General features: G+C 31.1%; 2 protein-coding genes across 2 annotated transcripts; one reads left to right on the forward strand and one right to left on the reverse strand.

Annotated features, from left to right (window-relative positions):
* The first annotated feature begins 693 nt into the window (after positions 1–693).
* On the forward strand, positions 694–2,020 carry LOC143921662 (uncharacterized). The gene is made up of 4 exons (XM_077445016.1): positions 694–765; positions 842–997; positions 1,076–1,240; positions 1,838–2,020. The coding sequence occupies exons 1-4, from the start codon at positions 697–699 to the stop codon at positions 2,018–2,020; spliced, it is 573 nt and encodes a 190-aa protein (XP_077301142.1). The 5' UTR covers positions 694–696.
* A 2,316-nt stretch (positions 2,021–4,336) lies between these two features.
* LOC143921663 (uncharacterized) lies at positions 4,337–10,364 on the reverse strand. Its single transcript, XM_077445017.1, has 3 exons — positions 9,849–10,364; positions 8,056–8,250; positions 4,337–5,083 (listed from the first exon to the last, which is right to left on the reverse strand). Exons 1-3 carry the CDS (start codon positions 10,362–10,364, stop codon positions 4,337–4,339), a joined length of 1,458 nt encoding a protein of 485 aa, XP_077301143.1.
* Positions 10,365–15,233: the final 4,869 nt, after the last annotated feature.

The following is a 15,233-nucleotide window of genomic DNA, read 5'->3' on the forward strand; positions in this document are numbered from 1 at the left end:
GACATAGGCCTGTAATTGGAAATTTCGTTTTTTTTTCCTTTCTTATGTACAGTGTTATTATGTTATGTTATATTATGTTATGTTTATAATATATAATATGTATTGTGATATAAAATAATAATATAATTTTGAAAAAAATATGACAACCGGATTTTCCCTACATTAGCGTTCAAAATTGTATCTAAAAAATGTTCTCATAGCCAGTATGTGTGAACGTGTATGTACATACATGTTTCACTATAGAATTTTGTTTTTTATACTTCATATTTTCCTCAAATACATAGATTAAGTCATGCGTTGGTCACATTCGAACTTTATTTCCTTATGTTAATTTTTGTTTTATTTTTCCTTTGTGTTTTTTTATAATATTTTTCTACTTTTGCTTTTTTCTTATGTACACCATTGTGATGTATTAGGTTCTTCCTGTAATTCCACAAAGATCCAAAACTATAAATAAATTTCTCAATGTCGGGTTTAATGTTTCATATAAATAATTGCTAAAATCAGTTCTACCATGGAAAACATTATTTGTAATTGATCCTATCATTTATAACTAAAAACGGTTATTAATTGTTTCTATAACAATGTGCTGAATAAAAAAATGCAAAAATAGTCGGTGTATATATACTACGAATAGCAATTATATGGCTAGCTCAACTCTCGCTAGCTGTATTTAATATGTCGAAAGATATGAACATGACTTTGGTCCAATTTTTCATTGTTTTGTGCATGACTTTCGACGTTTTCATGGCTCAAGATAATCTCGTAAGTTCGGCTGTAAGTGTTGGCATCTCCCTGATAACATCAACAGTTTGAAATGTGGTGATTTTCATTTTACCAGGGTCCTGCCGACATAACGATAGAGAGAGTTGAAGAGTGTGAAAATCCAGAACTATATCCTGCAAAGCTGCCAGCCCAGATGAACAAAATCAACAGGACCCATGCCGGCTTTACAGCATGCTTAAACATGCCTGAAGAAATGGGGGAAAATAGTTCTGTAAGTAGAACTTAAAACTCAAATTTGAAATCCAATTGACCGAGGGTACATTTATTCTTCTTTTTATTTTAAATTTAGTTCAATATGACAGCTGCCAAATGGGGGGATGGTGGATGGAAACCGAACGCTTTTAATTTCTATCAGGTGGATACTTGCAAGATGCTGAAGACGAGCGTTGAAGAACCTTGGATTATTTTCTTGAAAGCTAGTGGTTATGATGGTGAGCTATGTCCCATACCAAAGGTAAATACTGACAAATAATATTTAATACAATTTTTTTTCATATACATAAGCACATGATACATTTTTAGTACTCTATTCTGCCCTAGTTCCAAGCCAAAAAATACTGACTTCAGACTTTCAAGGTTAAAAAAAGGCTATACTTCTACTTCTACATCTAACTGTCCCAGGACTGTATAGAATGTGTGTGTAGGGTTTTTCGTCAAATAGTTTGAACCATAAAAGTCAGAAGTCGGATAGATTACTGTGTCCAGATTTTTACACTCTAAAAGTAGACTCGTTCCAAAATGTAATATGAATCAATAAAACCTTCAAAAAGTTCGAAAATCAATTTTCCAATACTTAAATCGACTACCTAAATTTTCAAAAATACAAACAAACACACATGCTCAGCATTGCTGGGCATTTTTACATCGACTTGCCCAGAATTGCCCGGGTGTTTTTGTTTCAAAACTCACCTACAACAGTTAATCTAACAAATTTTGGCGACTATGCATTTGTATATAATATATATGTATACATAGGACAAACACATTAAAGAAATTCATTTTATATATTGAATATAGACATAGAATATATTAACCTTTGTCTATTTTTTAGGGAAATTACTGCATCGAAAAATTAGTGTTTCCCCTGGAAGGCTTGTTCCCGAGTATGCTTTATGGAAAGTTCAGAGTAGATGCCGAATTCTGGTGGCAAAATAAACCATACATGTGCGTTAGGGGATACGTTAATTCTGTGCCAAGCAAATCTCCCAAAGGTCTAAAAAATTACATAAAATGAATAATTCATTCAATAACAAAAAAAATTTCACCAGCGACGCATGTTTTTCGTTCATGATTATTGAATAAGGCGAATATTTTGTTTCTGGAATATTAATATATCACTTTTGTTTTGCTTGCGATGTGACACAAAATTTTGAAATGTACTCAAGTGTGTCGTGGATAAAAAAAGGTTGCGCAGCTCTGAAATATCAAAGTAGTAAAAATGCATTTATCAATTATTTCATATTTATTTAATTTCATGATTTTTTAATCATCGGTTATAACACCTTATAATAATAATAATTAAAATTTATACATATCCATTATTTTTTTGGCATTCGCAATGTAACCCTAAAAATACGATAAAAATTTTTACAATGATTATTTTTAACATAACATATTATAATACAATGTTTTGGCATTCGTGACTAGAATTTACTCATCTTCAATTTAAAACTACATACACACAATATACAATTTAAGTTTAATTTAAAATACACAGGTGTTTAATATTTACAAAGAACACCTTTTCAAGGAAAAACCACACTGACTAGAGTTTCACTCGGTTTTTTAATGCTTAATAAATAAAAAGTATTTTTTTATTTATCATTTGCATATTGATTAATAATAATATATGACTAGATGACTCATTGTGCAAATTAATTATTATAAAAAAATGAAATAGTGCATAAGGTCATAATAATTAATTAAATATAATATAATACAATTGTAAAAATATCTAAAATTAATATTCGATATAAATAAAATAATATTCAATATTGCGCATTAAATATTAAAAATATGTATACATTTAAGACGATAAAAAACAGATATAATTAAGATTTTTTTCAGTATAATGAATCATAAAATTTTCATAACTTCGTTCAATTCGCAATGACTAGATGGCGTACAAAAATTATGTTAAATAAATATTTATACATCACTTTGTAATGCTGGTCATAAATAAATATGATTTAATTTTTTGCTGTTAATATATATATATATATATATATATATATATATATATATATATATATATATATATATATATATATATATATATATATATATATATATATATATATATATTTATATATTTATGTACAGTACAATAAATAATTAAATTTCAATACAAATAATCAAAAAAATTGTCGCAATTTTCCACACTTGCCCTTGGAAAAAAACGACCACATTTTTAATCTCTACCTTATTATACTACAATAAATATATTTTTACATTTACATACATTTGATACGACTACGATAATTTTGATAAAATTTTATGAAGTCCATTTTGAGAAATCGACTAGATTTAAAAGACTAGATCGCCTGTTAAATTTTATGGCAACATCAATACTTAATAGCTAATAAATATTTTCAAAAATGGACTTACCTCATACTTTACATATAATACATATATTAAATCAGTGATGCACAACCCGCACACAATTTGGCTCATTTGTTATTGACAATTTTTGGTAAAAATTTTGGAATTTCTAAACTTGCCAGCCAAGAGAAAATAAGTGTTTAATCAGAATTATTATGGTTCAGGAATCTAATGTGTTAAATACTTTACCAATTAAGGTCGAATATTATGAAGACGATTTGCAGAATTTTTACGTCTCTTCAGAGTAACATGTGAAAATAGTTTTGACAAATATAACTATTTATTTTATTTAAAAAGTTTTTTTTATAAAAAAAAATCGCTTGCAAATTTAAGATATTAAGTTTTTAATTTGTTTTTAAATAAACAACAATTTAAGCGCGCATACTTATGCATATTTTGGCTGTCCAATCGGTTGATAATTTAAGACTGAATGTAATAATATGAAAAAATTGAATCTTCCGCGGGAAAGGTTGTGTATCACTGTATTAAATAAATGTAATTTGATACAATTTCATATAAATATAATTTAAATAGTTTCGTTTTCGTAAGCACACATCACAGATATCTTTTCTACGTATATAGTTTTTAATTATTTTAAACACCTCTGTGAAGTCTGACTGATTCAATGCGTACAAAATGAAGTGACTCTTTTTTAAAAGTCAAAATCTTCTTGAACTGTGAATCATTTAGATGATAATTAATTTAAATGAAACTCGAATCAGTCAGACTTCACATGATCAACAAACAGCAAAGAAATTTACTGAAAGTACATATTGCGAGACTCACGCGCCAAATCAGTACCATTCCTAGCCCCGTACGGAAGGAACGGATTAAATCCGTTCCCCTGATAAGTAGGAAGTCCAACACCAGTCCTATCGCTAAACTGCCATCCCGTCAGCCCTTCGACAGAATGAGGAAACCGAGGCACCGGTCTCAGGATCAGCAACTGTCAGTTGGTAGAATCACCAGCTCTATCGACTTCCTTCTTCTTCGATTCATCTTCAGACCCAGTTATGTCCAAAGTCTGAGAGTCTTCAGTATCCGAAGACACAGAAGAAGCCTCCTTTCTGTTGAAATGAACTGGCTTATCGTTCGGTGGCAAACTGTCGTGGTTTCTATACGACCTGTCGGAAGCGTTCTCGCAGTCCGCGAAGTAGTTGGTGTTGAACGTTCTTCTGCCGGAAGTTTTGCTCCAAAAGCTGTTGAAATTCGTGTCTCTCATCTCGTCGAGCGTTTCCAAAGACCTGTTTCTAGGATAGTTGGCGTTGACCAGACTGAAAGCCGAAAACTCGTGCTGCTCGCTGGGTCTCTTGTCGAAGTACCTGTCGTGAAAGACGTCCTCCATCAGCTTGACATCGTCTCCAAAGTCATCCAGGCTCCTCGTGTACTTCAACAGGTCCTCGGCTTTCTCGTTGAATTCGGCCACGTCGCTTCCCTGCACCTGCTTCTTCTCGAAGACCTGGTGCGCTGAGTAGTGCTTCCTGAGATAGGCCTGCCGTCTGAACACCTTTCCGCAAATTCCGCAAGTGAACCGACTCGTCCCTTCCTGAAGATCGGTGGCCTCATTTGAGGACCTTTCGCCGTCTTGTTGGATGACGGGTGTTGGCGGTTGCTTCCTTGTGGACTTGAGCGAAGCCGGTGCTCTCGGCTTGTGCCAGCGTCTATGGGATGCCAGATTTGCCGGGCAATTGAAAACCTGGAATTAAGAAAATAAGTCAAAATTTGTCCCCAAAAAGTCCACCTCTCCTTACATTCTTGCACTTGTTACTAACAACTAAAATTTGAATGAATTAAATCAATTGATTAATTAAATTTAATTTTTACAAGTTAAATAATATATTTATGTTTTCGTCTATTTTCCAGGTGTACGAGGTCTATAAAAAACTGCTTAGTTTTTTTTATTAAAATCCAAGATTAATAAATAAATATAACAAGATTAATAATAAAGAAGATAAATAGTTATTAAAAAATATATTTTGGAAAATGATTTTCAATTTAATTTGTAATATAAATAATTATACCAATAATTTAATCGAAGTTTTATTTTTATTATTTATTCTGTTTTAAGGAAATATAATCAAATGAAAATAAACTAAAATCTTCTACATATGAGCCGTTATAAATATTTGAGAGTGGCAAGTTCACTTTCCTTCATTTCAAGAAATATTTCGCAAAACATTAAATATAATGTTTTGCGTTTAACAATATTTAAAAATTCTATCGGCCTGTAATATATTTATTCTGCTTTTCCGAGATTCTGGATATATCGAATTAAAAGAATTAGTAACAATTTGTGAATTAAGTCAAACAGAAATAGTATTTTGGATCTGAAAATTGGACTTCTGCAACTTTCAAAATGTATAACGGCTCATATCTTTGCGTTTGAAGTAAAAAAAAAATTCCCAAAAAATACTATTTAATATAAAAATGCTATTTAATACTAGTAAATAATATAACAGTTTATTATTTTATATAATTTACTAGTATTAAATTATTACATTAAAATGCACAGACTCGAAAGGTGAAAAAAATTTTTTTTTCATCGATCGTGCAATGTTGCAGATTGCTTATGATATTTTTTACTCATAATTCAATAAGTATTAATTAAATCAACAAGATGTGATTACATACAAATTACATAGGTTAAAAAACAATTCCAAAATAACGGTCTAACTATGATTTCATTACATCCAAAATGTTCAGAATCAAATACAGGAACAAACACAAAGTTGTTTTTAGCACACATTATACAATAAAATGACGCTTTAACCGAAAGTATGAATCGAAACGACGGTTGCGATTTAAAATGAACATCCCGAACCATTCGCACATTGCCCTGGCAACAATGAAAAACATTTCCATTGTCAACCAAAATCAACCCCCCCGACCATACGTACAAACACAATAGACCGCGTGCCGTCAGATGCGCGAAAGGGTTGACGCTATATAATAAATAATATTATTTTCACAGTATATTTCGACGATGCAGAAAAATCGCACTGCATCATGGTAATCATCATATGACGCACTATACTTCCCAATGGCCACGGTAAGGGTTAAACGTCGCTAAGTGGGTGAATCGCACCCCAAAACCTTACCCCCGCATACAACGAGGCGAGGGCGAAGCGGCTTAACCAGAAATCACTATGGCGACATCATTTGTGAAAGGTTGACCAAAAATTGGTGCCCTCAGCATCCCCGACATCTGCTACAGGGGTCGCAAACCCCACCCCACCTGCAGGCAATACCCCCCCCCCCTCCCCTCCCCGAAAGCAGGGGTGGATTTGATCCAAACTTAAACATACATATACATACATAGATATACGAACGTATATGAATGTGTGAGAATATAATTGAGTACACCTATCTAAATTTTAGCCCTCTCTTACAACGACTACAATCAATCAACGAAGCTACTTTTATGACACGCTATAAGTCGCGTCGCGTCGCTTCAGTCGAAGAAAATAAGAAAAAAACTATCTGACAGGTCATACTATGTAATTAGAGAATCCATTTTTCAAATAGAATGGTAAAATTTTGGAATAGTCTATCCAATGAATTAGTAACTTCTAGTAAGTTTAACATTTTTTTTTTTTAAATAAATGGGTTTTTGTAGTTCTTCCTTTTTTTAAGTTTATCTCTTGTTTATTTTATTTAGGTCTACTTTGAATTTTTAATATTATCTATTCGGTTTGTTTTTGATTATCTTCTTTGATATTTCTGTTCTATTGTATGTACATATTATCAAAGCCCTTGAATCCATCGGTCTTTTCACCTTTCCAAAGTATTCTAAACTGAATAAAAACTTAATCAATGAATCAACAGATTATTTAATTTTTATTATATGTGTATGTACATATTATATAATATCTTTGTAAAAATGTGAGATAGTTATTGCATTAGTCGTAAACGATCACTATTTGTAGTACAATATATGTACCTATACAAAAGGTATGCTTAAAGCCAGCCGTATAAAAATAAATAATTGAATCATGAAATTACCTTCTAGAAAAACAACAATTATTAAATTTTAATGTTAAAGTAATGCTATACAACTTCCGAATTCGTTTAATCTGCAACCTTCGAAAAAAGCAATAAAGATTCGCTTTTGAAATCAGTACTAAACATTCAAGAATTAATGAGAGGGGGATATCACGATAAAAAAAACTACCATCAAAAATCCTCTCATAATTAGGATAAATAATTTCATAGTTCACATCAAATCTTGTGTGAAGCAATTCTACATATGTATTACTATATGCTAGGGGCTCAAAACATCAACAACAACAAAAAGATAAGCCCTCAAAACACAAAATAATAATCAACAAAAACCAAACATCGACAGAATTCCGATTGAAAACAAAATAGTGCAACACTTACAAATCAACCCAGACGACACTTGCCAATCAATCTTCAAGTGCTTCCCCCGACCGAAAACCAAACAATCATCGAACGAACCTAATCTAACAACCCTTATAAGTTATAACATACGTATACATATGTACATACATTTGCATTCGGAATAGAACACGTGCCCGCAACAATCACCTGTCTTGAGATAGCCCGCACGCACGGTGACGCATTCGTACACGCATACACACATATTCTTAGTACATATTCTTATCTAGGAAAAGGGTAGGTAGCCCTTTTAGCAATCAATCGTCTCACCTTGTCGCACTCGGGACACCTGTACTCGATGTGCACGATTCGGGAGCATCTGTGCTGGGCCAGAGTGAAAGCGTCCTCGTACAGTTGTCTGCAAAGTCTGCAAATGTACGAACCCAACCTGTTCTCGATGCTGGCCAGGGTCGCCTTGGCCTCTTCGGTTATTTCGACCACGTTGAAAGCCGGGTCAATGTCGCCCTGAAATTTTTACAACAATTATATAACCAAATTCGCAATTTGGAACCCTCCCGTAGGCGTATGTATGTAGATGCCATACGTGCACTTAAAATATGACACGAGACAAGACGAGCGTTTCGATGACTTGCGAATTTATGTTTTCGAACAACTTCGGTTCTGATGATGTACATATAGTTAGTGGAATTAACGAAAGGCTGAACATTCTTGGCAAAAAGTTATAAATGTAATCATTAATTTAATTTCCAAAAGTACTTGGTTTTTTTTTTTTGATTTTAAATGCTTTTTATTATTATTAAATTATGTTCACAATACATCTTATATCGAATTTAATAGCTACTGATCTACTGATCATTTTCTATTTTACAATTTTAATTTAATTTTGTTATATTATTATATTATTCTAATGTTGATGTCCAGCATAATAGGAAAAAGAGCTCAAAAACCTAAAAAACAATTCTTATAACTTGGAATATGAATAGTAAAATCGCCGTTATTACTATCATCCATTAGTGAAATAATTTTAAAGTTCATGTTGATCAACTTTCTGGGTAAATCAGAATCGTAATCTGAGCATACAGTTTGTTAAAATTTCCGTATAATTTTAGCAAATCTTACCATGCAATTTTTAAAAATATATGTTTAGTTAAATGTAGGTACAATAAGAAGATTCGAAAAAAAATAGAGAAACACTTAATTTTTTTTTAAATTTTGCACAGTTTTACACACCATATATTTACGCTGTTATTATATATCCGCTGATTTCTTCTTTACATGCTTTATATAGAGATACTATTAAAGGAGATGGATTTAAAGTGTAAAGACAGAATTAGAGAAACATTTTATACAATGCGCGATTTTTTTCCTTTGGAATGAAATTAATAAATTTAGGTGTGGAATATACACTAAAACACGCTAAAAATAGTAAAATAAATTATTTATCAATTTTACATAATATTTTTATTAAAAAAATGGTGTAATTCAATAATCAAAAATGTATTTTTTATATTTTATATACTTCATATATTTTATGTATTTTATATATTTTATAAACTTTATTTCCTTATATTTTATATCTGAAATTTTTGATTGTCTATGTACCTTAATTATAAATAACAATCTCTTGAACTTTAAAATTAGAACTAACTGTGTGTTGCACTTGAACGCCAAAATTTCACTTTTAACTGCTGAATTTTATGGTAAAATAGCGCGTGATTGTAGCAACTAACGTTTCAAATCGTATATTTAGTTCATTTGAATGTATATCAACGCGCAAATTGTCAAATATTACCTACTCGCTGTACGAAAATATTAAGAAAAAAGCCGTTGAATCAGCACGCACTCTAGAGTTAAAAATATTCCTGTGTACATATCCGTTCATTAATGAGTGGTATCAATTAATCTGGAGTCAGTTTTAACGTAAGAAAAGTTTACTGTTTAAATTAGTGATAACTTGGGAAAAGGCTGATATTCTTTGTATGTACATATGTATCTTAGTGAAAACTGATTTGGATTGCAGAAAATAACAGTAGAGTGATTAACTAAGGTACATCAATCAATAAATAATAAAAATAAAATGAATTAACAAAGCAAAAACTGACCTTTCTGACAACCAGCGTTTCATCATCGGCCAACTCTCTGATGATGGTACCGGAAACGGGAGAACTCTTATCCTCATCGAAGACCAACCTTCGAACGGCTTTGTTCTTTTTAACACTAGAACCACCCTTAGGAAAAGTCTTCTTAGGTCTATCTTCGTGATCCACAACGTCAATTTCCGGAGACTCTCTCCCTGGCCTTCCATCCTCGGGAGTTTTCAACAGCACATCCTCATCGAGAGGAACGGGAGTGGACACCTTTTCAAAGGTCTGTTCTTGTTTTGCCTCGTCGAATTCTTCGCCGTTTGAAGAGTAGACGTCGTTGTTGTTATCTTCACTTCTCTTGAGTAATTTTCTAGGGGGCGATGGGGTGCAAGGGGGTGTTATGGGTGCCGAGGCTTTCACGGAAAGGTCCAGGGGTGACAATGGTTCTGGATAGACGGCTAAGGGTGGCACAAGGGCTGGGTGGTGTTGAGGATGGTACCTGCTGAAGCCGTAAGGGGATAGAGCAGAAGCCATCGAAAAGGCTCCTTGTCGTCCGTTCAGATAAAACTGATTACCCGGGAGAAAATGACGGACCGAATGGTGTGGGGATATTAGTCCTTCCATTTTTATTTCTTTTTGTGAGGCTGTGTATATTCTGTATGACGGGAGAATCCTTCCCCCGTAAGATTTGATCGTTGCTAGTGTGTGTGGTTATTACATTGTACTCGATTGTTGTGTGCGTTGTTATGGTACTGTGAACAAAATAAAAGTAGACAAAAGAACTTAATTAATTTAATATATTTCAATTTTATTTACGTTGTTAAGTTATTCATACTCTTAATTATAATATATCAAACTAAACTATCGAAATATGGCAACTTCCGAATTAATAGAAATGGATAGTAAAGTCTCGGAGAATCGGTCTTCTGATTATTCGAAAACATAACGTAGTTATAAATGAATTAATATTTAGATTTATGAATAACTAATATGTCTGAGAATTTAATTGATAGTTGATTAATGAATAGAATTGATGAATGAATTAATTATTCTTCCTATTATGATTATAATTATTATTTATTTATTGTTATTATTAATTTAATCTAATTATTTTCAAAAAGGGTTTACTTCGTATTTTTTTGTACGAAATTCGATAATTATTAGTTCTGCCCCTTTTCAAGTTCAAGTTTAGATATATATTTGTATGTATGTACATATGTACGAACATACATTAAGAATTGCAGAAAATCATGTAAAACATTTTGTAACATTTGACTTAGTTAAATTAATGCTAAATAATTTCAAACTGATTATTTGATGAACAAATTTGAACAATCAAAGAATGTACCTTCTAGAATGTACGTACGTCGCAAAAATTCGGCGAATATTAGCAATCAATGATTTTTATTATGTACACACAAAGAATAAATATCAAAATATTTCTAATTATTCATATATTTTATAAATATGTACGTGAATTTTGAATAATCCAATGGGAAATAAGGGAAATTTAAAATTGAAAATGATAGCCCGATTATCATAATTTCTTTCCGAAGAATGATACATTTACATTTAAATATTATACATACGTATAATGTTTAAATAAATTCAATATTGACAAATTCAACTTAACTCTTCACGTTAACATTTACAGTCGAAATCTTTAAAGCAATTTTCTTGCATAAAAACAAGGTATCAGTCAAGGTTGACGTGTTTAAATTATTGGCATGCGGGCTTTACGCAATTCCATCAATGTTTTTAAATTTTTAGACAAGTTAATTTACCAAGATATTTCGAAAAAGCATCGCCAACAAAGTGACTCTCGAAATAAGTCACATTTTCACTTATTTCGTTATAAAATATCCATTTCAAAACCCATCGCACTCTCAAACGAAATTATGGCTCTTTCGCATTTTGACCCTCCATTTAATGAGCTAAGAAAAAATCGAAAAATATAAATATATCACACACTCACATACGGGAAGCGTACCTCTAATCCAACTACACAAAATACCGGAGAATCCCCAAATTGGCGACGACAAAACGAATCCCCATTCCAAATCCCCTGATTGAATTGTCGAAGCCCCTAAACGGCGGGGCGAAATGGGACTCACACTCACAAAAATGGGGTTAATATAATATATAGATATATTTCATATATAAATTTGTATACGTAGAGGGTAGTTTTTGCCCTACTAGTACATATGTATAATATATAGTCATATTACCAAAATAATGAGGAGTGCTATCGAGCGTGTCGTACGAATTAATTTGACCGCACTTATGAAGGTAATTTTAGGGTGTTAATTTACTGTGGTTTTATTTCGATTTACATGTCAAATACGGTATTTTTATAAACGCCATATTGTCGTTGATGTAATTACGTATTTTTATGGCGGAAAATATAAGCCGTGGCGCGTTTTACAATCGCTGAAAATCGCATTTGATTATTTATAGTACGTACGTGTAGGCGTTGACGTGTCCCTTAGTCACTAAACAGAGCGCTTGCTAATTTATTTCGACAGCGATCTTTTATACGGCACTTTGAAAATAATACAATAATGTATTATGACGTGTTTTTTATAATATCTTATTATATTAAGAATGTATCTAAAATTAATTTTGCATTGTTTTAAATAAGGATTTATCTATGAAATGGTAGCTGTTATAGTTCGCAATTCCTTTTGCTGTTAAATTGCTATATGCCAGAATAGCTCATAGCTATTTTACAACAATCTAATCTAAAATAATGAAGTACATACATAATGATTGAGTTGTACACTCAAAACCAGCAGAATAGACTAAATAGTGGTTAGCATATGCTTTGATCCCACTAGTTTCTGCTGGCGAGACCTTGGATTTGTGATTCCGGGTCGATCGTTTCCTATCAGAATTTGCTAATTTATCTGATTTTCATTAAACGGTTCCAACAAATTGGCAACCTTACCCATTTTCTCGCAAATTTGACTATAAATGTTTCTGTAGATGTTAATTGATATGTATTTCCTTTGTATAATACTAATACTTGTATCAAATGTACATTGTTTCTGGCCAGCAAAGCGCCTGTAAAGCCTTCCGGGTATAAATTAAAAATCAAAATCTCGAGTTCAAATTTTCGCACGATCACAAAACTTCATCTATTGTTACTACGTACATAGATAAAGTAAAAAAAGAGAACGGCGGGGACTCCTTACCAAAAAAACAAGGGAAGAAACAAAATAAAGTAAAAAACACTAATAGTTTTTCGAAAAACCATTACCGATGTAATTCTTGTATTTTGTAATAGAAAAGGATGGTGGATAAAAAAAATCCCACAGCCGATTGATGAATTTGATTCAATTTGCAAATAAAATATATTTATTCATTCAACCCCTTCCCCAGAAAAATTCGCAGTGTTAATTTTTTTGACGTATTTTCTCTCATACTAGCCGTATTTTTACTAATTGCGCTTATAATACTAAAATGTATTCAAAATCTATATATGGAAAATTTATTATTTATTTTATTATTTTACAAAATGAAAAAGTTTGTTGTAAAACATGGATCAATTTAAAAACATCTCTATTAAATTGAAATATGTATGTAAATACATACATACATATGTATGTACATACAGTATTCAGGTGTGAAATCGTAAAAACATAAAAAAAAACATTTTTAATAATAATAATTATTATTATTATTAAAAATGCCCAAAAAATTGACAGTTTTCTTTATTATTTACAATTTAAGACATGTCTCTCGATTATATAATTAATTCTATGTAAATTTATATGTATTTTTTAAAACAATATTTCATTATTTTATTTTGACATTTTAAATTATTTTAATTTTCTTGATATTTAATGTGTATAATATGTATAGTGATTTTAAGTAATAAATATAATTTGAATAAAATCCGAAGTTTAACTTTTGCCTTGTGTAAGTTTTTCTACATTTGCGCTCAATTTGTATCGAAAATGCTCTCATAGCCAGTATGTGTGAGCGTGTATGTATGTTTAATTATCAAATGTTGTTTTGTAACCCTCTTATATTCCTCAAATACATAGATAAAGTCGTGGGTTGGTCACATCCCAATTTTTTTATTTTATCTGTATATATGTAATTTAAATTTTGATACATTTCCTTGTCAGACACCTTGTTTTTTTTACTAATTCTATCTAATAATAAATGCAAAAATTAATAATATGGTAATTTAGCAAATATACCTATGTATGACTTTTGCTCGTGCTGTGCGTACAACGCAAGAACAATTGTGCGTCGCGTGCTGCACCACACATCGTCAAACTGTCGATAATTAATTTTTAATTACAGCGAAGCAAATTTTGAAAAACTCAAGTATCAGACAAAAATTGGGCAATAATTCCCCAAAGCACAGCTCATAGTCACCCCAGTCACGATAGCCCCAATCGGGAATGCGTCTAGACACCCTGTCAACACGCACCAAACTTTCGAAACATTACGCAAAAGTGATTCATACCTGAGAGCTCATACCTTTGACTCACCGATAACCACGGCTTTTCAAACTTTAATTCCTCCCCACTATATAGTGCGAATTTTCGCACCATTTATATAGGCAATACCATTCTATTAAATTCAATTAAAAACTTAATTGTTCAGCATTAAATTCAAGGTCACATTGTTTTAAAGTCCAATTAAATAATATGAAAACAATTCAGATTGTTTAATATACACATAAATAAGTCATAGATTTTAGTTGAATTTATTTTAAGTTTTATTCTGCTAGATGATGATTGTCAAATTTGAAAAGGAAAAAGTTGATCAAATTTAATATTAGGAAATTCATTCGTTTCATTTTCACCATAGTTCCATAAGAGGTTGCCCCAAATTGACACTCATGGCCTAACTTACAAATACAAATGTGGTACAAATGTGGCAAATATAAATTTATATTATATATGCATGTACTACTAGTGGTCTATTGTACACATTTGTGCACTTGTTAAAGTTGAATTTCTGAAATCTGATGACTTTTAAAAAAACACGAACTCAAACAACGAACTGTCCAATATGGTAGCGTTGGAAAGATATTAAATAATACATCAATGTGGGCGAGGAATAGTCAGCGTGATGAAATAAATAAGCCTTTTATATGTACATATAGATATTTGAATTCAAAATAAATAAATAAATTATCTGAATTTTAATATATGTAAAAACAAAAAAAAATAGTAGTGAAATATTTATATTAAAATTGATGAAATTTTAAAAAATAAGTACTTCATATTTTTAAATTAGCTCAAAAAAATCCTTAATCTTTTCAAAGTCGATCAAAATTCGTTAGAGTATCAGTAAATAAATAGATATTTTCAAATTATTTAAATGACGATTTTATTTTTTTAGAAATATTTTTTATTTATTCAATATATAAATGTTGTAAAT

The sequence above is a fragment of the Arctopsyche grandis genome, chromosome 13, assembly GCF_051622035.1.
Source record: "Arctopsyche grandis isolate Sample6627 chromosome 13, ASM5162203v2, whole genome shotgun sequence".
Classification (NCBI taxonomy): domain Eukaryota; kingdom Metazoa; phylum Arthropoda; class Insecta; order Trichoptera; family Hydropsychidae; genus Arctopsyche; species Arctopsyche grandis.

What these genes read in the sequence shown, in the direction of transcription:
- LOC143921662 (XM_077445016.1), top strand. Translation starts at nt 697, where the DNA reads ATGACTTTGGTCCAATTTTTCATTGTTTTGTGCATGACTTTCGACGTT. An exon ending in TCATGGCTCAAGATAATCTC is followed by an intron (nt 766 to 841) that starts GTAAGTTCGGCT and finishes TCATTTTACCAG; the next exon opens with GGTCCTGCCGACATAACGAT. An exon ending in AGCTATGTCCCATACCAAAG is followed by an intron (nt 1,241 to 1,837) that starts GTAAATACTGAC and finishes TCTATTTTTTAG; the next exon opens with GGAAATTACTGCATCGAAAA.
- LOC143921663 (XM_077445017.1), bottom strand. Translation starts at nt 10,364, where the DNA reads ATGGCTTCTGCTCTATCCCCTTACGGCTTCAGCAGGTACCATCCTCAA. An exon ending in AAACGCTGGTTGTCAGAAAG is followed by an intron (nt 8,251 to 9,848) that starts GTCAGTTTTTGC and finishes TAAAAATTTCAG; the next exon opens with GGCGACATTGACCCGGCTTT. An exon ending in GGTGTCCCGAGTGCGACAAG is followed by an intron (nt 5,084 to 8,055) that starts GTGAGACGATTG and finishes TCTTAATTCCAG; the next exon opens with GTTTTCAATTGCCCGGCAAA.